At 42.1% G+C, this 26,381-nt stretch overlaps 1 protein-coding gene across 1 annotated transcript; it reads left to right on the top strand.

Annotated features, from left to right (window-relative positions):
* Positions 1-606: 606 nt before the first annotated feature.
* On the top strand, positions 607-23,341 carry CD48 (CD48 molecule). Its single transcript, XM_032608882.1, has 4 exons — positions 607-828; positions 16,864-17,157; positions 19,548-19,805; positions 22,526-23,341. Exons 1-4 carry the CDS (start codon positions 747-749, stop codon positions 22,603-22,605), a joined length of 714 nt encoding a protein of 237 aa, XP_032464773.1. The 5' UTR covers positions 607-746; the 3' UTR covers positions 22,606-23,341.
* Positions 23,342-26,381: the final 3,040 nt, after the last annotated feature.

Genomic DNA, 26,381 nt, shown 5'->3' with positions numbered 1-26,381 from the left:
TATGTTGTATCAGGGACTGTGGCTACTTTATGGGTCTCCAAATTGTCCTGGGTGGGGAAATAATTCATTTAGATACTAGAGGGATGGACCTGAAATTTCTTAGACCACAAGGGTGTGGAATCCATTCATTTGGGTCAAATAACCTTGCTTTTCTACTAATGTTCTGTGGATAGACCAATGTAAAGGTTCATACAGTGAATTTATCATAAGGGAGGAAGAGCCTGGGGGTGGAAGACCAGTATTCAAACTGTGTAGGTCTGATTCCCACACTTTGTGCTCTCAACCTACCCACACATGATCTACTCCTCACATGATTTAAAGTTGGCTCAGGCCAGAAATCCCCTTGGGTGGGTACCTGCAAATTTTGGCCTCTAGATTAATCAGGGTGATTCCTAACTGGGAAACCAAAAGCAGATATTCTCTATCAGGGGTCTTTAATCTTTTCTGAGCACTGACACCTCTGAAAACAAGTAGAAGCTATGGATCCTCTCACCAGAAAAAAAACTAACGCACATTCAAAGAAAGTGGTTCGTTCCTGTTGTGCTTGCATTAAAAAAAAATATGAAAAATACAATGGGACTTCCTGTTTCTGGTGCCCAGGCCCCACCCATGAGTTGCTGAATGGAGAGAAGAGCTCAGTGCTATTTTTCTCTAACCTTAAGACATAAATTCAAGAGAGCCCTCAGTCCCTTTCTAGCTTGTTTCTGGCCTGTCTCTAGAGTTCCTGGGAAATTCTCGAGAGTAGCATGTGCTCCAGAAGGTGGGAACTGTCTCTGGCTCTGGAACTCCTACTGCTGCCTCATTTGTTCCTGGCAACCAGCATGCAAGGTAATTTCCACAAATTGTCTGCCTCTAATTGTGCACTGAAAGCCCTGTCAGACGGAAAAGGGAAGATGCGGTGTGGCTCAACCTGGAAGTGGAGTAGGGGCTCCAGGCAGCAGGTATTTTCATCCTAGTAACAGGGCTGTGGTGAGTTGGGGAGCCTTCCTTAGCCTGGAGAATCAGACTCCATCTCTTTCCCCAAGGGGACGTGACAAAATTAGGACCTTGGTGAGATGGGAAAGTAGGCCCCCCATATTAGGTGCTGTGGTTTGTCCTCTGTAAAGTCTCCTTGCATTGTGAATAACAGGAAGCTGCTCTGATAGCCGCCACATTTTATCCTCAGATGTGTTGTGCTCCTTGAGGCATTCTTTGAGACCTCTATGCAAGGAATTGTGTCATGAGCAAAGGTAAATGATGTTGTCATTGTCCCAGAGAGAGATCAAAACTGTGGGAAAGGAAACTTGTCTAGGGTCTCTGAGTGAGAGTCTGAGCAGAGGACTCAGTACCAGAGGAACCCCCAAACATCTGATTAAGAGTTCAGGTTCATTCTTCTGCCATGGGCTAACTTTCCTTTCCCTGTTACATCTGCCCAGCCCTCCAGTACCTGTCTGAGAATTGAGAGCTAAGCTATTGTCTTTCTCACTATTCCCCCTAATAAATACTCAGGTCTTTTTCATTTAAGGGGCTTTAATGCTCACCACTATGGAAAAAAATGAGTAAAAGTGAATGTTCGTATGGGAAACAAATATAACATCATAGAATTATGACATAGAATTATAACTTTTAGGGAGATGAGATAGCAATGCTTGAAGGAAACCCTGTTGGCCACTCATGCAAGGCCTCTCAGGGTGGTAATACATTGGATCTGGTTTATGACAGGTTTAGGAGAGGAAGAAATTTTTCTCTACCCTTCTAGGTTCTTCTGACTGGTCTAAGAATTAAATTGACATGAGACATATTAACAAGAGAAAATCAGAGTTTAATATTGCGTACATGGGAGAAACCAAGAAAACCTGAATAACTTGCCATAATGGCTGAAGCCCTCACTTTAAATACCATCCTCAGCTAAAGACAAAAGAGGATGTTAAGGGTGACAGTTCTGGGAGGTTATCAGGAAAAGCACAGTAAACAAGGGTAAGGTTGTTAGGCAGACTTAAGTTAGTGCCTTCTCCGTTGATAAGAGTTTCTAGAGACTTGGTCTCCCTTTCTGTCCTCTTCCGGTACAGAGAGGGAGACACCCTTACAAATGAAAATTTCCCTTACAAATATAAATGTTTCTTACAAAAGTGTAACTCCTACATGATTTTCAGAATGTTTCTCTTTCTTTAGAAAATAACCAGCTTAAAACAATTAATATGCCAAAGAAACATATATTAGGGTGGCAAATTCTGCTCCCTTAGGCTGTGTAAGCCTAGATACATGATATATTCAGGGTACTCATGGCTGTGTGGGCTCCATGGGACTGAGTTTACTCATAGGGCACTGATATGACCTTGGGAGTGGGGGCTGGCATGAATTATTCATCCAATTGTTGGGAAAGATAGAGATGCCAAGAGAACTGGAATATTTCAGGACTTTTCTAGACTTAGGTCAATGTGTCTAAATATTTTTATGTCTAGATTATGCCTACAGATGGTCCTTTTATCCCCAATTTATGACTCCCTCGCCCCAGAACCACATTTCATCTAAATTTAACTTTGCTGTTTGCCTTGAAGGAGGTTCTGTCTCTCTTACCTCTAGGTCTATACAAATACCTTTCCTCCTGCCTAAAATTTCCTTCACTCTCTTCTCTTCAGCTCCTCCCTTAGCATTCCATTTTCATGTGACTTCCTCCTGGAAACCTCAGACTCCAAGTTATGGTTGGTGAACTGCTTGGCTGTCTGTTTCCTTGAGCCCCGTGAGGACAGGGACCTTGTCCAGTGCTGAACATGGCACAGTGCCTAGAACATGGCATGGGCTCAATAAATAATTGTTAATCCTATGAATGAATGATATCAAAGAACTTCCTTTCAGGTTATCTGTCCAGATCTTCCTAGGGGTATAGTAATTCTCTCCTCCCCAGTAAGGGATGCTCTTGTGAAGAAATTTAAGAAGTAGTTTTAAATCTTCTCCTTAATCCCTCCTCAGACTTGAGTTTCTCAGCTCTCTGACCTCAGGGCCCCCTCATCACTAGTAGGCATCTTCCCTGTCTCCCTTCAGTACAACAGAGTGTGGTGGAAACAGCTTGAACTGGGAATCAGAAGATCTATGTTCTGAGTTCCATGCCATGGGACTTTCTATAAACTGTGAAAGCTTCCTGAGCCTCAATTTTCTTCACTCTGTTATGGATATAACAATATGCTCACCATTTTTTTCAAGGGGTTATTGTTAAGATCAAAAGAAATGAATGTGAAATTGCTCTGTGATTGTGACCACATACAATTTGAGGTAGATAAGAGCTGAGAAGAACATAAGGAAACTCTAAAGCCCCGCACTCTCTCCTGAGCCACAGACCTGAATTTCTAACTGCTTTTTAAACATCTCCAGACTCTCCAAACACATTTCCAAAATCTAACTCCCCATCTTTGTTCCAGCTATCTACTGCTGCATAACAAGCCACCACAATGCTGGGACTTCCTCACCTTCCAGTTAGTCATTGCAATCTGGCCGATTAAACTCATTAGACTTCCCATCTCAGGAAATGGAACTCTCTCTGTTCATCTTGTCCCCCATGACACACATCTGGAGTCTTGATATCTATTGACAAATTACTTCCTTGAAAGGTTTGTACAGGTTTGTTATATAGTTGATCTCATTAGAGAGCTCCAGGTAACTCTATATCAATATCTTTAAAACTCACCTCTTTCAGTGCTTCAAAGTCTTACTAGAAATCACATGACTTGTTTTTAGAGTAATCAGAATTTCCCCTTTAGGACGTCTTTCTCCTTCCTGGGTAGACACTTTTTGTATGAAATTACAGCTTCCTTTGATCTGAATTCCCCCCACCCTGTTTTAGTTTTGCTTCTCTACAAACAAGAAACATGGGTAAGCACAGGAAAGATCTGCTTCATTTTCTGTTATAAACTACAGGTAAACACAGTTACTTTATCCTAAGCATCCACACACATAACTAACTACTTCTTCTCGATAGAATTAAATCAAAATAGTACTTTTCTTAAGGTGGTTTTCTACTTCTAAAACATGGAATTGTTAGGAAGGCAAATCAAGACTTTTTTCAATTTACTTTAAAATTTGAAAAAATACATAAATATATTATATATAAGAAAACTATAAGTGAATCTATCTTTCTGAATTTATTAGACAATCCTCTGTAACAGACTAAATCACCACCTTGTTATCCCAAATTATACTACAATGGCTGTACATTAATTTTTACAATCTCTATTAGTAATATTAATGCATCTTTCTTCAACTTGTGATTGGATTAAAGAATCCTTCCAGAAGACTAGAATATTTTTTTCCTTTTTTTTATGGTTAATCAAGCATTCTTTCTACTGTTTCTATCTTTAGGTTCATGTTGCTTTTTAAGCCCACCCTTTCATTAGATATTTCATAGCAAAACTCGCTTTTCTTTTATTAAATTAATTTTTATTTTATATTGGAGTGTAGTAGATTTACAATATTGTGTTAGTTTTATACGTAAACATGTATTCATTCTTCTTCAGATTCTTTTCCCCAAACTCACTTTTCCATTGCTATTCTAAACCATTAGTCTCAGCCCATGAGAGGCTGCTGGGTTTATATTTCAAGGTTTCCCTTAGCTGCTTTTTATTGATTTCTTGATACTGAAACCATGAATGCTCTACTCAACACTCTTTTTTAAAAAAATATCTTTATTGGAGTATAATTGCTTTACAATGGTATGTTAGTTTCTGCTTTATAGCAAAGTGAATCAGTTATACATATACATATGTTCCCATATCTCTTCCCTCTTGCGTCTCCCTGTCCCCCACCCTCCCTATCCCACCCCTCTAGGTGGTCACAAACCACCTACCTGATCTCCCTGTGCTATGCGGCTACTTCCCACTAGCTATCTATTTTACGTTTGGTAGTGTATATATGTCCATGCCACTCTCTCACTTTGTCACAGCTTACCCTTCCCCCTCCCCATATCCTCAAGTCCATTCTCTAGTAGGTCTGTGTCTTTATTCCCTTCTTACCCCTAGGTTCTTTATGACCTTTTTCTTTTTTCCTTAGATTCCATATATATGTGTTAGCATACGGTATTTGTTTTTCTCTTTCTGACTTACTTCACTCTGTATGACAGACTCTAGGTCCAACCACTTCACTACAAATAACTTAATTTTGTTTCATTTTATGGCTGAGTAATATTCCATTGTATATATGTGCCACATCTTCTTTTTTTTTTTTTTTTAAAAATTTTTATTGGGGTATAATTGCTTGACAATAGTGTGTTAGTTTCTGCTTTATAACAAAGTGAATCAGTTATACATATACATATGTTCCCATATGTCTTCCCTCTTGCGTCTCCCTCCCTCCCACCCTCCCTATCCCACCCCTCCAGGCTGTCACAAAGTACCGAGCCAATATCCCTGTGCCATGCGGCTGCTTCCCACTAGCTATCTACCTTACTATGTTTGTTAGTGTGTATATGTCCATGACTCTCTCTCGCCCTGTCACAGCTCACCCTTCCCCCTCCCCATATCCTCAAGTCCGTTCTCCAGTAGGTCTGCGTCTTTATTCCTGTCTTACCCCTAGGTTTTTCATGACATTTTTTCCCCTTAAATTCCATATATATGTGTTAGCATACGGTATTTGTCTTTTCTTTCTGACTTACTTCACTCTGTATGACAGACTCTAGGTCTATCCACCTCATTACAAATAGCTCAATTTCGTTTCTTTTTATGGCTGAGTAATATTCCATTGTATATATGTGCCACATCTTCTTTATCCATTCATCTGATGATGGGCACTTAGGTTGTTTCCATCGCCGGGCTATTGTAAATAGAGCTGCAATGAACATTTTGGTACATGACTCTTTTTGAATTTTGGTTTTCTCAGGGTGTATGCCCAGTAGTGGGATTGCTGGGTCATATGGTAGTTCTATTTGTAGTTTTTTAAGGAACCTCCATACTGTTCTCCATAGTGGCTGTACCAATTCACATTCCCACCAGCAGTGCAAGAGTGTTCCCTTTTCTCCACACCCTCTCCAGCATTTATTGTTTCTAGATTTTTTCATGATGGCCATTCTGACTGGTGTGAGATGATATCTCATTGTAGTTTTGATTTGCATTTCTCTAATGATTAATGATGTTGAGCATCCTTTCATGTGTTTGTTGGCAATCTGTATATCTTCTTTGGAGAAATGTCTATTTAGGTCTTCTGCCCATTTTTGGATTGGGTTGTTTGTTTTTTTGTTATTGAGCTGCATGAGCTGCTTGTAAATTTTGGAGATTAATCCTTTGTCAGTTGCTTCATTTACAAATATTTTCTCCCATTCTGAGGGTTGTATTTTGAACTTGTATATAGTTCCCTTTGCTGTGCAAAAGCTTTGAAGTTTCATTAGGTCCCATTTGTTTATTTTTGTTTTTATTTCCATTATTCTAGGAGGTGGGTCAGAAAGGATCTTGCTGTGATTTATGTCATAGCGTGTTCTGCCTACGTTTTCCTCTAAGAGTTTGATAGTTTCTGGCCTTACATTTAGGTCTTTAATCCATTTTGAGCTTATTTTTGTGTATGGTGTTAGGGAGTGATCTAATCTCATACTTTTACATGTACCTGTCCAGTTTTCCCAGCACCACTTATTGAAGAGGCTGTCCTTTCTCCACTGCATATTCCTGTCACCTTTATCAAAGATAAGGTGTCCATATGTGTGTGGGTTTATCTCTGGGCTTTCTATCCTATTCCATTGATCTATCTTTCTGTTTATGTGCCAGTACCATAATGTCTTGATTACTGTAGCTTTGTAGTATAGTCTGAAGTCAGGGAACCTGATTCCTCCAGCTCCTTTTTTCGTTCTCAGGATTGTTTTGGCTATTCGGGGTCTTTTGTGTTTCCATACAAATTGCGAAATTTTTTGTTCTAGTTCTGTGAAAAATGCCAGTGGTAGTTTGATAGGGATTGCATTGAATCTATAGGTGGCTTTGGGTAGTAGAGTCATTTTCACAATGTTGATTCTTCCAATCCAAGAACATGGTATATCTCTCCATCTATTGGTGTCATCTTTAATTTCTTTCATCAGTGTCTTATAATTTTCTGCATACAGGTCTTTTGTCTCCTTAGGTAGGTTTATTCCTAGATATTTTATTCTTTTTGTTGCAATGGTAAATGGGAGTGTTTTCTTGATTTCACTTTCAGATTTTTCATCCTTAGTATATAGGAATGCCAGAGATTTCTGTGCATTAATTTTGTATCCTGCTACTTTACCAAATTCATTGATTAGCTCTAGTAGTTTTCTGGTAGCATCTTTAGGATTCTCTATGTATAGTATCATGTCATCTGCAAATAGTGACAGCTTTACTTCTTCTTTTCCGATTTGGATTCCTTTTATTTCCTTTTCTTCTCTGATTGCTGTGGCTAAAACTTCCAAAACTATGTTGAATAAGAGTGGTCAGAGTGGACAACCTTGTCTTGTTCCTGATCTTAGTGGAAATGCTTGCATTTTTCACCATTGAGGATGATGTTTGCTGTGGGCTTGTCATATATGGCCTTTATTATGTTGAGGAAAGTTCCCTCTATGCCTACTTTCTGCAGGGTTCTTATCATAAATGGGTGTTGAAGCTTTCTCTGCATCTATTGAGATGATCATATGGTTTTTCTCCTTCAATTTGTTAATATGGTTTATCACATTGATAGATTTGTGTATATTGAAGAATCTTTGCATTCCTGGAATAAATCCCACTTGATCATGGTGTATGATCCTTTTAATGTGCTGTTGGATTCTGTTTGCTAGTATTTGTTGAGGATTTTGCATCTATGTTCATCAGTGATATTGGCCTGTAGTTTTCTTTCTTTGTGACATCCTTGTCTGGTTTTGGTATCAAGGTGATGGTGGCCTCGTAGAAGGAATTTGGGAGTGTTCCTCCCTCTGCTATATTTTGGAAGAGTTTGAGAAGGATAGGTGTTAGCTCTTCTCTAAATTTTTGATAGAATTCGCCTATGAAGCCATCTGGTCCTGGGCTTTTGTTTGTTGGAAGATTTTTTTTTGTTTTTTTTTTTTGCGGTACGCGGGCCCCTCACCGCCGCAGCCTCTCCCGTTGCGGAGCACAAGCTCCGCGGCCATGGCTCACGGACCCAGCCGCTCCGTGGCACGCGGGATTCCCCCGGACCGGGGCACGAACCCGCGTCCCCTGCATCGGCAGGCGGACTCCCAACCACTGCGCCACCAGGGAAGCCCTGTTGGAAGATTTTTAATCACAGTTTCAATTTCAGTGCTTGTGATTGGTCTGTTCATATTTTCTATTTCTTCCTGATTCAGTCTTGGCACGTTGTGCATTTCTAAGAATTTGTCCATTTCTTCCAGATTGTCCATTTTATTGGCATAGAGTTGCTTGTAGTAATCTCTCATGATCTTTTTTATTACTGCAGTGTCAGTTGTTACTTCTTTTTCATTTCTAATTCTATTGATTTGAGTCTTCACTCTTTTTTTCTTGATGAGTCTGGCTAGTGGTTTATCTATTTTGTTTATCTTCTCAAAGAACCAGCTTTTAGTTTTATTGATCTTTGCTATTGTTTTCTTCATTTCTTTTTCATTTATTTCTGATCTGATTTTTATGATTTCTTTCTTTCTGCTAGCTTTGGGGTTTTTTTGTTCTTCTTTCTCTAATTGCTTGAGGTGCAAGGTTAGGTTGTTTATTCGAGATGTTTCCTGCTTCTTAAGGTGGGCTTGTATTGCTATAAACTTCCCCCTTAGAACTGCTTTTGCTGCCTCCCATAGGTTTTGGGTCATTGTGTCTCCATTGCCATTTGTTTCTAAGTATTTTTTTATTTCCTCTTTGATTTCTTCAGTGATCACTTCATTATTAAGTAGTGTATTGTTTAGCCTCTATGTGTTTGTATTTTTTACAGATCTTTTCCTGTAATTGATATCTAGTCTCATGGCGTTGTGGTCAGAAGAGATACTTGATGCAATTTCAATTTTCTTAAATTTACCAAGGCTTGATTTGTGACCCAAGATATGACCTATCCTGGAGAATGTTCCATGAGCACTTGAGAAAAATGTGTATTCTGTTGTTTTTGGGTGGAGTGTCCTATGAATATCAATTCAGTCCATCTTGTTTAATGTATCATTTAAAGCTTGTGTTTCCTTATTTATTTTCATTTTGGATGATCTGTCCATGGGTGAAAGGGGGGTGTTAAAGTCCCCTAATATGAATGTGTTACTGTTGATTTCCTCTTTTATGGCTGTTAGTATTTGCCTTATGTATTGAGGTGCTCCTATGTTGGGTGCATAAATATTTATAATTGTTATATCTTCTTCTTGGATCGATCCCTTGATCATTATGTAGTGTCCTTCTATGTCTCTTCTAATAGTCTTTATTTTAAAGTCTATTTTGTCTGATATGAGAATTGCTACTCCAGCTTTCTTTTGGTTTCCATTTGCATGGAATATCTTTTTCCATCCCCTCAGGTTCAGCCTGTATGTGTTCCTAGGTCTGAAGTGGGTCTCTTGTAGACAGCATATATATTGGTCTTGTTTTTGTATCCATTGAGCCAGTCTGTATCATTTGGTGGGAAGATTTAATCCATTTACATTTAAGGTAATTATCAATATGTATGTTCCTATTCCCATTTTCTTAATTGTTTTGGGTTTGTTATTGTATGTCTTTTCCTTCTCTTGTGTTTCTTGCCTAGAGAAGTTCCTTTAGCATTTGTTGTAAAACTGGTTTGGTGGTGCTGAGCTCTCTCAGCTTTTGCTTGTCTGTAAAGGTTTTAATTTCTCCATCAAATCTGAATGAGATCCTTGCTGGGTAGAGTAATCTTGGTTGTAGGTTTTTCTCCTTCATCACTTTAAATATTTCCTGCCAGTCCCTTCTGGCCTGCAGAGGTTCTGCTGAAAGATCAGCTGTTAACCTTATGGGGATTCCCTTGTGTGTTATTTGTTGTTATTCCCTTGCTGCTTTTAATATGTTTTGTTTGTATTTAATTTTTGATAGTTTGATTAATATGTGTCTTCACATGTTTCTCCTTGGATTTATCCTGTATGGGACTCTCTGTGCTTTCTGAACTTGATTAACTATTTCCTTTCCCATATTAGGGAAGTTTTCAAGTATAATCTCTTCAAATATTTTCTCAGTCCCTTTCTTTTTCTCTTCTTCTTCTGGAACCCCTATAATTTGAATGTTGGTGCATTTAATGTTGCCCCAGAGGTCTCTGAGACTGTCCTCAGTTCCTTTCATTCTTTTTTCTTTATTCTGCTCTGCAGTAGTTATTTCCACTATTTTATCTTCCAGGTCACTTATCCGTTCTTCTGCCTCAGTTATTCTGCTATTGATCCCATCTAGAGTATTTTTAATTTCTTTTATTATGTTGTTAATCATTGCTTGTTTCCTGTTTAGTTCTTCTAGGTCCTTGTTAAATGTTTCTTTCACTTTCTCTATTCTATTTACAAGGTTTTGGATCATCTTTACTATCATTATTCTGAATTCTTTTTCAGGTAGACTGCTTATTTCCTCTTCATTTGTTAGGTCTGGTGGGTTTTTATCTTGCTCCTTCATCTGCTGTGTGTTTTTCTGTCTTCTCATTTTGCTTCACTTACTGTGTTTGGGGTCTCCTTTTCGCAGGCTGCAGGTTCATAGTGCCCGTTGTTTTTGGTGTCTGTCCCCAGTGGCTAAGGTTGGTTCAGTGGGTTGTGTAGGTTTCCTGGTGGAGGGGACTAGTGCCTGTGTTCTGGTGGATGAGGTTGGATCTTGTCTTTCTGGTGGGCAGGTCCACGTCTGATGGTGTGTTTTCGGGTGTCTGTGGTCTTATTATGATTTTAGGCAGCCTCTCTGCTAATGGATGGGGCTGTGTTCCTGTCTTGCTAGTTGTTTGGCATAGGGTGTCCAGCACTGTAGCTTGCTGGTCGTTGATTGAAGCTGGGTGTTGGTGTGGAGATGGAGATCTCTGGGAGATTTTTGCTGTTTGATATTACATGGAGCTGGGAGGTCTCTTGTGGACCAGTGTCCTGAAGTTTGCTCTCTCACCTCAGTGGCACAGCCCTGACGCCTATCTGGAGCACAAAGAGACTGTCCTCCACATGGCTCAGAATAAAGGGGAGAAAAATAGAAAGAAAGAAAGAGGTTAAAATTAAATAAAGTAAGATAAAATAAAATAAAATAATTAAAATAAAAAATAATTATTAAGAAAAACTTTTTTAAAAGTAAAAAAACACAAAAAAGTAAACAAACAAAACGGACGGCTAGAACCCTAGGACAAATGGTGAAAGCAAAGCTATACAGACAAAATCTCTCACAGAAGCACACACACACACACTCATAAAAAGAGGAAAAGGGGAAAAAATAATCTATCTTGCTCCCAAAATCCACCTCCTCAATTTGGGATGATTCGTTGTCCCTTCAGGGATTCCACAGATGCAGGGTACATCAAGTTGACTGTGGGGATTTAATCTGCTGTTTCTGAGGCTGCTGGGAGAAATTTCCCTTTCTCTTCTTTGTTCGCACAGTTCCCAAGGTTCAGCTTTGGATTTGGCCTTGCCTCTTCGTGTAGGTCACCTGAGGGTGTCTGTTCTTCGCTCAGACAGGACGGGGTTAAAGGAGCCGCTGATTCGAGGGCTCTGGTTCACTCAGGCCGCGGGGAGTGAAGGGTACGGATGAGGGGCGAGCGCGCAGCGGCAGAGGCCGGCGTGACGTTGCACCAGCCTGAGGCGCCGTGCGTTCTCCAGAGGAAGTTGTCCCTGGATCCCTGGACCCTGGCAGTTGCGGGCTGCACAGGCTCCGGGGAGGAGAGGTGTGGATAGTGACCTGTGCTCACACACAGGCGTCTTGGTGGCGGCAGCAGCAGCCTTAGCGTCTCCTGCCCGTCTCTGGGGTCCGCGCTGTTAGCCGCGGCTTGCGCCCGTCTCTGGAGCTCCTTTAAGCAGCGCTCTTAATCCCTCCTCCTCGCGCACCAGGAAACAAAAGCAGGAAAAAGTCTCTTGCCTCTTCGGCAGGTCTAGACCTTTTCCCGAACTCCCTCCTGGCTAGCTGTGGTGCACTATCCCCTTCAGGCTGTGTTCACGCCGCCAACCCCAGTCCTCTCCCTGGGATCAGACCGAAGCCCGAGCCTCAGCTCCCAGCCCCACCCGCCCCGGTGGGTGAGCAGACAAGCCTCTCGGGCTGGTGAGCGCTGGTTGGCACCGATCCTCTATGCTATGGGAATCTCTCTGCTTTGCCCTCCGCACTCCTGTTGCTGCGCTCTCCTCCGCGGCCCCAAAGCTCCCCCTCTCCGCCACCCGCAGTCTCCGCCCTCAAAGGGGCTCCTAGTGTGTGGAAACCTTTCCTCCTTCACAGCTCCCTCCCACTGGTGCAGGTCCTGTCCCTATTCTTTTGTCTCTGTTTTTTCTTTTTTCTTTTGTCCTACCCAGGTACGTGGGGAGTGTCTTGTCTTTTGGGAGGTCTGAGGTCTTCTGCCAGCCATCAGTGGGTGTTCTATAGGAGCAGTTGCACGTGTAGATGTATTTCTGATGTATGTGTGGGGAGGATGGTGATCTCCGCATCCTATTCTTCCGCCCATCTTCTCTTGTCTCCTCAACACTCTTTTATGTTGTTTCTTTTGAGAGTTTCTGGGCAGCTTTTCCATTGCTCCTCTGCTGTCTATGTCATAATAGTCATCTTTTATTCATTTATTCAGGACCCAACCATAAGACAGGGCTGCTTCACTGGCCCAGTTTGGGCACATTATGATACTTAAGAAACACAGTTCATTGGTCATAAGTAATTAAATAGTAACTCAAATTTCTACTTGAAGTCTCTCAAAGGATGTTAAAGGGAATCTAATTTATAAGCTATAGTGATACTTCCTATCATATCCTCTCATGTCCTCTTCAGTCTTCTCAAACCATCCCATTCATCTGCTGCCCAGAGATTCTCACTCCTTTGAGCCTTAGTACTATAGCACCCCTATTTCCTAAACTAACCTGAGTGGCCCCTGTTTATCTTCTCCTTTCCTCTCTGCCTTTTCAGTCCAAACCAATCTTAAGAAGTAAGCAAAAAAAAAAAAAAAAAAAAAGCTAAGTGAGATTAAAAGTTAGAAAAATGTGACTAGTAGGAGGTCATGAGGAGAAAACTGGGAACAATTATGTATACATTTTTGTCCCTGCCATTCATTCATTCATTCTTTCATTCTATACTAAACAACAAATGTGAGCTAAGTATTGTGGGGATTGAGTAAGACATGGTCTTTGCCTTTGAGAAGCTCACAATCTTAGTGACTATGGGTCTGTTATGGTTTCTCCCTCCCCCTTACACTTTAGTTTGAAGTTTTTTTGAGCATGTGGGGAATACCCTGGACAAACAAGATCTCATTGTTATAAAGCAGACCCCATTCTTACAAGGAGAAATGATGTGTATTATAACTGGCTCTGGATCATGACTTGAGTCTATATGCTCAATTCTTCATTCCTCATTGTGTTCATCTTCATTCCTCCTTCCCCAAGGAAGCTTCAGGTAAGTTTTCTGGTCCTACCATGGTGCTGGGGCCTCTTTCTTATCATCACATGTCCTAGCCAAAGACCTGTTTTTGCTTTTGTTTTGTGCATGCTGATGTCTTTTACTTTTAGACCTAGCCTACAAGTGAAAGCTTCTTCAGGAGCTGCTACAGGTTTTTGGATTTTTGGCCCCTACTTCAACATTCTTCACTCTTCCAGATTCACATATAGGCATTCATTCCTTAAAAATATATCATTTGGGCTTCCCTGGTGGCGCAGTGGTTGAGAGTCCGCCTGCCGATGCAGGGGACACGGGTTCGTGCCCCGGTCTGGGAAGATCCCACATGCCGCTGGGCCCGTGAGCCATGGCCGCTGAGCCTGCGCGTCCGGAGCCTGTGCTCCGCAACGGGAGAGGCCACAACAGTGAGAGGCCCGCGTACCGCAAAAAAAAAAAAAAAAAAAAAAAAAAAAAAAATATATATATATATATCATTAGTCTAGTCCTTATTTTACCACTGTTTTGGTACAAGAAAGTAAGTTCAACAGGCAGTTGTTAAACATCTCAGTACTTAATGCATAGTACTAGATGTTATGGATACAAAATTAACGTAGGTAATAATAATAAAACAATGCATGACATTTATTGAATACTTACTAATCTTCCAAGTATTAGTCTAAGTACTTTATGTGTATTGATTATTTGTATTAATTTAATTGTATCCTAAGCATTTATTTGTGTAACTCTGGGTCAGGGTTCTTTAGAGTAAAAAGAACCAATAGGATATATATAAATATATAGAAAGAGATTTATTATGAGGCCCATGCAGTTATGGAAGCATAACCCATATTATGTACTTCTTTGGAGAAGTCCCATGATCTGCCATCTGCAAGATGGGGGCCAGGAAAGCTACAGGTGTAGTTCCAGTACAAATCCACAGGCCTGAGAATATATAGACTCATGATTTGAGTCTATATGTTCTGTGTTCTTCATTCTCAGTGGACTCATCTTCATTCATCCTTCCACAAAGAGTCTTCAGGGGAGCCAATGGTCTAATTCCTAGTTCAAGTCCTAAGGTCCAAGGACCAGGAGCACTGATGTCCAAGGGTAGGAGAAGATGGATATTCCAGCTCAAGGTAGAAAGCAAATTTGCCTTTTTTTTCTGCCTTTTTGTCCTATTCTGGCCCTCAGTAGATTGGATGATGCTCACACACATTGGTGAGGGTGATCTTCTTACTCAGTCTACTGATTCAAATGCTAATCTCTTCCAGAAAAACCCTTATAGATGATCCACAAATAGTGTTTTACCAGCTGTCTGGGCATCCTTTAACTCAGTAAACTTGACACATGAACTTCACCTTCACAAACTCTGTAAGATAAATACTAAAACAAAGGCAGAGATGTTAGGTAAAATGCTCAAGATTATACAGCTAATAAGTGGGCCAGGATTTGCATAGTCTAATTCCAGAACCCATGATCTTTTTTTTTTCTTTTCTTTCTTTATTTAGTTTTGGCTGTATTGGGTCTTTGTTGCTTCACGCAGGCTTTCTCTAGTTGTGGCGAGCTGGGGCTACTCTTTGTTGCAGTGTACAGGCTTCTCATTTCAGTGGCTTCTCTTGTTGTGGAGCACGGGCTCTAGGCACGTGGGCTTCAGTAGTTGTGGCACGCAGGCTCAGTAGCTGTGGCTCATGGGCTTAGTTGCTCCACGGCATGTGGGATCTTCCTGGACCAGGGCTAGAACCCCTGCATTGGCAGGCGGATTCCTAACCATTGCACCACCAGGGAAGTCCCCAGAGCCCATGATCTTAACCATCATACTACAATGGAAAATGAGTTAAACTCATAAGACTCATTTTTTGTCCTTAGGAAGCATGTGATCTGGTGATAAAGGCAAGTAATAGATATTAAATGGATCACTTTAATATGATATGAGTTCTAAGATATAGACATGCACAGGATATTGTAGCTTTCCTTCCTCCTTCTTTCACCACCTATGTGTAATGATTCAAAAAAAGCCATCCTGGTGGTTGGCTGTGACTTCTTACTGAGAAATAAAGCGGTTAATTGTGGGTTGTGCTATCTTCCTAAGCATATGTCTGAGACTTGTTGGAGAGTCTACCAAGGATGACCTAGGCCAGCAGAATGAAGGCAGGAAGATTTTTCCTCCCAGGGGGCATTTGGCATTGTCTGGAGATATTTTTGATGGTCACAACTGGAATGATGCTACTGGCATCTAGTGGGCAGAGGCCAGGGAGGCTGCTAAATATCCTACAATGCACAAGGACAGCCCTTCACAACAAGGAGTTCTCTGGTCCAAAAAGTCAATAATGCCAAGGTTGAAAAACACTGACCTAGGCTGTCAGAGATTATAAAGTATGGAATGGATCAATCAGAAACACTGTGGAAATAAATGCCTGTGTGTGTTTGTGAACGCACCAGGCATAGATTAAATGCTCCATAACTGGTTGTTGAATGGATAGATGGATGGTAGGAAGGATTAGTGACTAGGAACTTGAAAGACCTGGGGACACAGGCATTTTGAATCTTTATTGAATGTTTTCGGGAATGATAGACATGTGGAAAGTAAATAGGTATAGATACGATGTTAAACAATATGAAGTTTTGTGTGACAGTATATGAGGTAAGAGCGATATAGATCATATTTCTTCTTTCCTCTACCATTAGCTTTTATCTACTGCTCTTTCTCAGCCTATACATTTACACTTAGTTTTCCTCCCTCCACAGAGAGAGTTAGCAGACCTTCCTTCATCTTATGTCTTCTGGCTATCACCTTTTCTTTCTCCTTGCATTCAAGAAACCAGGTTTTTTAGAACTGAGGCTTATACAATTTGGAGTGCCCTCATGAGAAAGAGAACAGAACTGTAAATACAAATAGGAACAAAAATGAATGTAGTTAGAATGAGAAAAGAAAGCCCAGTGTATCACAAGTTTTTTAAAAAGCTGACAAATACAAAAGCCAGAAAAATAGCACAATATTTTTATTAATAAAATGCGTTCACTCTCCTATAATACTTTGCCACTGACTAACTCTGGTTCCCTTTCATTTCTAACCTTGTTTCTCCTTTACTTCTTACCTACTGCTGGAGAATTAAATTGAAACACAAGCACAGAGAGGAGACGTGACTCGTCATCATTTTCTTTGAAAATGTCCTGTTATGAGAGTAAGGGAGAGAGCTAGGGCTGGCTCAGTGTCCTTTTTCTTTATCCTCTAGGGCAGAATTGGATGGATTTTAAGCACATCTCCCACTTCTCAAGCTCTGACTATCACTGAGTTCCTGATCAGGGGTCAGGTCCTCTGATAAAGATCATACCCACTGCTCCCAAGCAAAAGGCTCTTCCTTCTTCTTTGTTCCACCAGCCCAGGCCAAAGCCTGGGCCACTGGGCAGCTCTGCCTTTTTTAAAATGGGTCTCACTCACTCTGCCTCTCATTGACAGATTATTCAAAATATGCCACCTCCGGCAGCAACGTGAGTCTGTCAATCTCCAGTTTGCCGAGGAACTACAAATCACTCACCTGGTTTTATACTACTGACCAGAAGATTGTAGAATGGGAATCCGGTCAGCTTAAATACTTCAATACTAAATTTAAGGACAGGGTCAGGCTTGATCTTCAAAGTGGCACATTGCACATCCATAACGTCCAGAAGGAGGACAGCAGCACTTACCTCCTGATGGTGCTGAAGGACCATGGGTACGAGGACGAATGGAAGATCCCACTGGTGGTGCTTGGTGAGTTAGGGGAACCAAAGGGCAAGTCCCCACTCCAGGGCCCTGGACAGACCACTGGGAGGGGACTCTCCCTGGGAGGGGGAGGGAAAAACCTCAGGATAGGCTTAATTCATTTCTCCTGGAGCCAGTTCCACTTGGAAGTGAGGCTGGGCCAGCCAGACTCGAAGTAGATTACTGTGGGACATTTAAAACCTCTTCTGACATTAAGGAGTCTAAGATTTGAAGATAAAGAAAACAGTAAGGATGGTTTCCTCTCTATTCTCTTCATGCTCTCCTGTGATCAACCCAAATCAGTTCTGAGCTCTTCTTAATAACATAACTGAACAAAGACTTCATCAAACATAAGGAAAAAGATAGAAGAGATAAAGGATTGGGCAAGAGCCGTTCAAGACTGTTTTTACCTTACTGAATGGGTGGGAAAAAAACTTCCACTCCTAGTGCCAGCCTAACGAGTATACGTGAAGTAAGGGCTAGAACATTATACTCGGAGTCAGACAGACCTGGGTTTAAAACCCTGGTCAGTAACTTACTAGCTGTGTGAACTTGGAGAAAGATCTTGCCATCTCTGCCCCATTAGGTAAGATTCTGTTGATGGCAAGCGATGGAGACCAATTTGATGTACCTTTAGCAAAAAAGAATTTCTTGAAAACTAGGACTATTTAAAGCAATGCAAGGAGTTTAGAAGAGTCAAGAAGGGCTGAAGGGGAGGAAGAATGGTCTAAGAGGCTAAAATCCCCTTCTCACTCACTTCCTCCATGTCATATGGCCTGAAAGTTCAAGACGTACTGGGAACAGGAAAGATTCAAAGGCTCTTACAGTGGTTTTTAAAAAAATCCCAAATTTGTATCATTTACCAAATTCTGTGGTAAATATTCCCACCACAGCCACCTCCAAACTGCTAATGGTTTCACAACCAGCTTGCAAAATTTCTGAATATCTTAAAATCTGCAAGCTGGCTTGGCTTTAGCACACTTGCCTAGGGATAAGACCCTGAGGGTGCGATTAGCAGAAGAATTATCCTTCAGTCCAGCCCAGGAATTTCTGACAGCTCAAAGGGGGCATCTTGGAGCCAGTCTGCCCTAGCTTGCTCTGTCCACAATGTGCTCAGGGCTGTGCTGTTCACCATGGGAAATGAGAAAGGTATGCAAGACTTGAGTCCAGACCACAGGAAATGATGAAAGACAGTGTGAAGATTGCTCATGTAAAGTATGCAGGAGGAGTCCAGCAATCTGATAGGGTTTCACGGAGGAGATGGATCTAGAGTTCAGGAGGTCAGATGGCAGAGCCTCCATTGCCCCTCACAGACACATGACCCAGAGGCTAGCACTGATTGGGTCAATTCTCTGCCACATTTTAATCCTATGACATCTGAGCTGTATTGATTCTGTAAGTGTTTTACGCTTGACCAGAAGGAAAAGACCCCAGAGGATTTCAGGTAAAGCAGTCCTAGTCAAGGAAGGAGCAGATGATGGGATTACCTCTCAACAAATCTGGCTGCAGGATGACATCAGTGAAGATGCTGTGACCTCCAACATGCATGTAACGCTTACACCCTGCAAAAGCACTTCCTCATGGATGATGGCATTGTATATTACTAACATGAGTCATCCTACATGCAAGAAAGAAGTTCAAGGGATTAATTATCTTGCCTAATGTCACTCTACCAGGACCAAGTCCAGGGACCAGGCTGGTCTCACTGTAAAGCAAGTGTTTTGTCTTTTCTATTGCATAACTGATCCATCCATCCATCCATCCATCCATCCATCCATCCATCCATCCACCTATCCCTTTCATCAGATACTTATAGAATACCTGCTCTGTGGCTGGCACTGAGATACCAAAGTTAACTGATGCAGTGCTGTTCATCACTACTGACTTTTGCTGGGAATTCCATGAGGTTCTTCTCTGTAGTTCTGCCAGCATCCAGGAAAGGTATAGGGTGGTACCCCTTACCCCAGGACTCTTGCTGAATCTGAGCCCAAGAACTCTTGAAGGACTGATAGGCCAAGGTGCCAAGTGTGGACCATTGCTAGAGAAGGGGCCCTGAGCAGCTCAGACAGTTGGGATATCAAGTCCAACCCCGCTGATATCTATGCTAAACCTCTGTTGTTCTTTCTGGCCCACAGATTGTCATAACCCCATTTTTGTTTCTGGGTGCATGGCTCCCCCTTCTGGATGCAGCTTAGCTTCACTCCAAGGAGTAGCTCTTTAAGTCTGAAGCCTCCAGAGGTCAAAACTGCTCACTGGCTCCCTCTGCAGGGGCCTCTTCTCCATGACTGCTCCTGCAGCCCTCTGGGGCTCCCTTTGTACTTTGTTGGCGAAACCCTCCCAGCATAAATGCTTCATAAATGCATAAACCCATTGTCTCATCTTAACATATTCATTTTTAGACCCTGTACCAAAACCTTTCATAAAAGTCAAGAAGACACAGGAAGTGAACAAGTGTTACCTGACCTTGTCCTGTGTGATCAAGGACCAGCCTGTAAACTACACCTGGTATGCAGAGTCCCTTCCAAAAGAGTTCCAGAGCAGTGTGCTTGAAGTGACCCATACACCACAAAACTACTCCAGTTCTTATACCTGCCAAGTCAGCAATCCTGTGAGCAGGCAAAATACGACAGTCAACTTCACTTCACCCTGTGTACAGGGTAAGAGATACTGCCAGGGGAGCTGAGGTGGGCACAGGGTAACTAGTTTTCTCTTGAAGGAAGAAAATCGTGGAGATCTTATTCAGCCTCCTGGCACAGAAATTAGTGGAGAATCCCAAAGGCATGGAAGACTTGGGTTCTCTAAGGTTTCACTGCCTTGTTGAGAGCGTTCACCGCCTCTCAGCAGCTCACCTCGGCTTTGTGGAGCTCAGGGTCCTCATCTGCAAAGGGCAGTTGGCACAGGGGCTCTGATTTCCCCTTCTCCTGCCGTGCTCTAACAGTGCATCATCCTGGAATCTGAGGCCAGTGTCCTTGCAGGATAATCTGAGATTTCAGGGTGAGCAGGGAGAAAAAGGGCAAGTAGAGGAACGGTCCAGACACTGTTGGGCAGCAACACAGAGGCATTTCTGGTGGGCAGCGAAGGAAAAAAGGGCCAACTGGATGAGCATGAGTGAGAACAAGTGGTGAACAGGAGAACCTGATCCTAAGGTAGAGACTTGCTGTTCTTCCCCAGGTGTATGCTCCTTGATGAAGCTGGAAAAGCAAACTCTGGGTTTCGTGTTTCAGATTTCTCTGTCTCCTGGGAGGATCCACTCATTAGAGCACCACTCCTCGTTCTCTCTCAAGCCTACACAGGTCCCATAGTGGGGTAGCTATGAGCATAGGTTTTGGAGTCAGTTACACCTGGGATTAATCCTGGGACTGTCACTTACTAGCTAAACAAGTTACTTAGCTTCTCCAAGTCATGTCCTTTTTTTTTTTTTCATATTTATTGGAGTATAATTGCTTTATGATGTTGTGTTAGTTTCTGCTGTACAACAAAGTGAATCACTGTATGTATACATGTATCCCCATATCCCCTCCTTCTTGAGCCTCCCTCCCACCCTCCCTATCCCACCCCTCTAGATGGTCACAAAGCACCGAGCTGATCTCCCTGTGCTACGCATCATCTTCCCACCAGCTATCTATTTTACATTTGGTAGTGTATATCTGTCAATGCTACTATCTCACTTCATCCCAGCCTCCCCTTCTCCCACTGTATCCTCAAGTCCTTTCTCTACGTCTGCATCTCTATTCCTGCCCTGCCAGTAGGTTCATCAGTACCATTTATCTAGATTCCGTATATATGCATTAGCCTAGGGGATTTGTTTTTCTCTTTCTGACTTACTTCACTCTGTATGAAGTCATGTCCTTCTTAAATAAGACAAAACAATAGTTCTTATCTCATACTGTTATAAGGATTAAATGAGGCAATACAGATAACTACCTAGCACAGTATCTAACAAGTCCTCAATGAATGGTAGTTAACTTAGGCCCCATCCTTTTAATTCTAGAGACACTAGGGATTTGGCAACCACTTAATAAATTTGGATCACCATCTTCAGCATTTCAGGCCCTGTGCTCTCCACAGGCCTGAAATCATATCCCCAAGCCCTGGTGTACAAATCCCTCCAGAATAACTCATACCTGTGGTGCCAACATTTACCTGAGATTCCTGTCATACCCAATCATCAGGGATCATGGCCCCTGGAGACATGGCTCTTTCATGGTCTTCTTGGACCCAATCTACTCTGCCCACCTGTGCTAATTTCTTTACCTCTGCTCCCACACATGAGCTATGGAAACTGTATGTTCAGTATTCTTCCCAACTAACTGGTCATGTCTCTTCTAGTCTTTACTGATATGCCCTGCTTTTCTGCCACCATAGACCCAGTATGACACTTTGGTGTCTGACCATAAGACCACCAGTTGGCTGGGTGGTCCTAACACCACCTTTATATCACCACCATATCCTGAGATCCAGAAAAAGGAAGAGAAACAATCCCTGTCCTTTATAGAATGAAAGTGGCTCTGCTCATTCACAGAGAGGATGAAAGCAATAATACATCTATTTTTTGAAGGGCTAAGCCCATCTTGTCACTTTTGTGTGTGTGTGTGTGTGTGTGTTATGCGGGCCTCTCACTGTTGAGGCCTCTCCCTCTCAGTGTTGTGGCCTCTCCCGTTGCGGAGCACAGGCTCTGGGCGTGCAGGCTCAGCGGCCATGGCTCACGGGCCCAGCCGCTCCACGGCATGTGGGATCTTCCTGGACCGGGGCATGAACCCATGTCCCCTGCATTGGCAGGCGGACTCTCAACCACTGCACCACCAGGAAAGCCCCATCTTGTCACTTTATAGCTCTCCAAATTATCCTAGAAAAGTATCCCTAATTCTTCTTCCCTAATTTATCAGTATCCTGCCTTCCCCTTCTGTATCTCTTTATTTCCCTTTCTTTTTTTTTTCCTACCCCTTTTTTCCTCCTATTTGGTACTGACGGTTAGTAGTGTAGAGAAACAGGGAAGGGAACTAATACTTCCTTCCCTAGAGTTAACGCATAGCATCATATTATCAACTGCACCTGAAACTCTGCTCTACTTAATTGCTGCCCAGTGTAGGAGAGTGATTCTTTCCCAGGTCCACAGAGGTGCCAAGGTAACCTTCAAGTACAGGACTCAGCTAAGCCAGTGATATTTCAGGGATTTCTGTACTCTTTATACTTTACATCTGGGAGTTTGAGCTTTGCTCAATCTGGGAAAAGGATGTCCCAGGCACACTGGGTCTGGATTGAGGGAGGAAACAATTCCCCTGCTCTATAAGCTCCCATGCCAATGTCCAGTACCCCTGCCCCTTCTCAACACATTAATCAAGACACCTAAATGTTTTGTGTTTTCTTGTTCTTTCAGCCCCATCCTCTGGAGTAGCTTGGACTGCCACTTGGCTAGTGATCATGGTAACCACTGTTCTTGGTCTCCTATGGATCTGAGATAAACTCTTCTAACTCAAGAGTGAAACTTCAAGAATGCAAGACCTTGCCCTCATCGGTAACCATAATATTAACCAGGACAGAAGTTCTGGTTATATAGGATGGGTGAAAGTATTGAGATGTCTACAAGGATTTTCAAATTAACTTTTTTAAACCACGGCAATTTTATTTTATATCCTCTAGTTGTTTTTTAACATACATATACACATGCATTCTTCCCATCAAAAAATGGGCAAAATGTATTATGCAATGTTTTCTTGTTGGAATAAATATTTGATATGACTGCCAAAGTGGATTCCTAAAGTTGCCCCAAATTTGTCGGACAATGCCTGCTCCATTAGCCTAGACAAACTGGAACATGGAGATACAAAGGGCAACACCTGGGACCACTGCCTCCTGTGTGCCTACGTGGCTGGGAGGTAATTTGTGCTGTCTCTAACTCTTGCTTCCACATCCTTGCCAAACCTCCTGGGGTTCCAGCTCTCAAACTCCTCCCCCACCAAGTTCTGGTCTCCTTCTCAGTGTTTTGCCTGTTCTAGCCTCTGTGAGGAACATACTTATTAGGTTTCCTGGGAATGTGGGGTCAGGCTTACTCCCCCAGAACTGAGTATGCAGCTTATTTTTTTTTTTTGCCCTGACTTTTTTACATCTTTATTGGAGTATAATTGCTTTACCATGTTGTGTTAGTTTCTGCTGTATAACAAAGTGAACCAGCTCTACGTATACATATATCCCCTCCCTCTTGAGCGTCCCTCCCACCCTCCCTATCCCAGCCCTCTAGGTCGTCACAAAGCACCGAGCTGATCTCCCTGTTCTATGCAGCAGCTTCTCTCTAGCTATCTATTTTACACAGGGCAGTGATATCTGCCAATGCTACACTCTCACTTCATCCCAGCCTCCCCTTCCTCTACTGTGTCCACAAGTCCATTCTCTATGTCTGAGTCTCTATTTCAGCCCTGCCACTACATTCATCAGTACCATTTTTCTAGATTCCATATATATTGAGTATGCAGCTTTACCACATAAAGAGGGTCCTTCCCAAACCTCTTATTGGGAGCTGAGTTTCCTCTCCTCCTCTTTTCACCATTGTTGCTGTATGGGCAGCTCTTCATGTCCTAGTTGTGTCCTGAGATCCAAAAAACCATCAAATCGACTAAATGCTGTCACCAGGGTCTTTCATTATAGGAAGGTAAGAGCTACCAGGCCCACCATCGACATAACACCTGGATTTTTTGATGTATGTTCTCCTCCTCTAAGGTTCTCCATGGGTCTGGAGCTGAGAGGGTCACTAAAGGATGTGCTTCCCTTTCAATGAACTGTTCCACCACAGACCACTTTCTCTTTACACCAAATCAGCCTTACCTCCCCTTCCCCTCATCACCGCTGTAGCAGAGATAATACTGTGTGTTCAACAAACCCTTTCATTTTCTTTCTGGACTTTGATGGTTAATAATTTTATGTGTCAAACCTTATTCTGGGTGTGTCTCTGAGGGTGTTTCTGGGTGAGGTTAACATTTGAATCAGTACACTGAGTAAAGCAGATTATCCTCTCCAGTGTGGGTGGGCCTTATCCAATCAGTTGAAGGCTTGAAAAGAACAAAAAGGCTTAGGCTCCCACAAGTAGGTGAGAACTCCTCCTAACTGACTGCCTTCAAGCTGGGACATTTGGTGTTTCCTGCCTTCGGAATTGGACTGGAACTACGCCATCAGCTCTCCTGGGTCTCCAGCTTGCTAACTCAGATCTTGGGACTTGTAAACCTCCATAATTGCATGAGCAAATTCCTCATAATAAATCTCTTTAAATGTGTGTGTGTAGTGTGCTACTGGTTCTGTTTCTCTGGAAAACCCTGACTAATACATCAGCCAATAGAAAAACTCTTTTTCCCAGCTCCCATTTCATCTAACTGGGGCCCTATACCTGGTTTTAGCCAATAGAGTGCAGGTAGAATTGATGTAACAGAAAGTGAGGGACTCAGAATTGGAACCACATAATGCAAGGAGCCTCGGTTCAAGCCATTGCTTGGAAGCCGGCTGTCTGATCTGCATTAGACATGCGTGACAAGAAAGTTTGTGTTTGTTTGTTACAACAAGATAACCTGGGCTCCCTAAGACACCCTCTCTCTTCTCTCTCAGCCCAGCCTGCAGTCCAATCCCAAACTGACCTCTGATCAGCTTGCATCCTCCAATCAGGCTGTCTAGATCTCTTTTCTGTATGCAGTGTCCTCCCCTCTTCCTTCACTTTATTTTGGCAGAGGAGGAGGTATTGTTGGGAGAAACACACACACACACACACACACACACACACACACACACAGGCATGCATGCACACATACACATGAATGGAATAAAAGAGCATTTCTGGGGAAAGTAGTAAGAGGAAAGAAATGTCACTTTATATCACAAATCAGCATATTCCTGGGCTGCTAAAGAACAGGCACACCTCTCCAGGCATCACGTTGCTATTGGTTCTAGTTACTTAAAAACTTGCGGCAAATCCCACCTTAGGTCACCGGCAGCAACTCTTCTCTGTCTCTCCCATCCCTTGAGGCATTGCCAGATACAAAATATGTGCAGCTCCGTACAACAAGAAAATGAAGGACCGCTTGTTCAAAAAGCAGGAAAAGAGTGCCATTAAATGTACCAAGATGAAGCTTTTTCCTTTCTTCCACAGACTCTTTCTACTTGGGATGGTATTTTTTAACTTGCTATTTAAAGATGTTCTAAGTAAAGGAAAATTAAAATCTTAAATTATTACTATGAATTTTACTGTTTATATTGTGCAATGTCAGTTTTGAAAGAAATACAGAATATTTACTTTGTATGTAGAATCATTGAAATTACTCAGTTCATATTTCATAGCTCATACGTCCACACACATTCTACCAGCACTCTATGGAAGCCAGTGGCTTCCGTAACACAATTCCTTTGTACTTGTTTTGAGTCTCACTGAACTCCTGTGCATTGTGCATCCACTGGATTCTGCACTCATGCGGTACCATGAATGAGGCCACAAGGAAAAGTGACTGACATGCATAGTGCACACATCTCCTGCTCATGTGTGTGGCTCCCTTGTCTCAACGGACTTCAATTAAAACACAAGTTGAAAGATAAAATTATTAAGAATTTCAACTCCAAATATCATATGTTATTACTTATATTTGGAATCTAAAAAAAAAAAACCGATACAAATGAACTTACTTGCAAAACAGAAAGACTCACAGACTTCAAGAGCAGACTTGTGGTTGCCGGGGGGGGAAAAGTGGGGAAGAGAGATAATTTAGGAGTTTGGGAATAACATATACTCACTATGTTACATATAGTAACATATACTCACTACTATATATAAAATAGATAATCAACAGTGACCTACTGTATAGCACAGGGAACTCTACTCAATATTCTGTAATAACCTATATGGGAAAAGAATCTGAAAAAGAATGGATATACTTATATGTATAACTGATTCACTTTGCAGTACACCTGAAACTAAGACAACACTCTAAATCAACTATACCCCAATATAAAATAAAAATTAAATTACAAAAAAGGGGGAAAAAAAGAATTTCAAGATGGTGACAGCAGAGTACTAAACCAAGTGTAACACCCTTCTGAGCATAGGGCCCTGTTTGATTGCTTAGGTCACATGCCCATGAAGCCAGGTTTGCCTTGAGGATGACTCATACCCTATGGCCAAGACAATTGCTTCTCTGAGAGTTCTAGTACAGGGATCAAACCTGATCTCATGTGTTCCTCAGACCCTCATATATTTCAAAAGT

The sequence above is a fragment of the Phocoena sinus genome, chromosome 1 (genome assembly GCF_008692025.1).
Source record: "Phocoena sinus isolate mPhoSin1 chromosome 1, mPhoSin1.pri, whole genome shotgun sequence".
Classification (NCBI taxonomy): domain Eukaryota; kingdom Metazoa; phylum Chordata; class Mammalia; order Artiodactyla; family Phocoenidae; genus Phocoena; species Phocoena sinus.
This window is presented reverse-complemented; position numbering and strand designations above follow the sequence as displayed.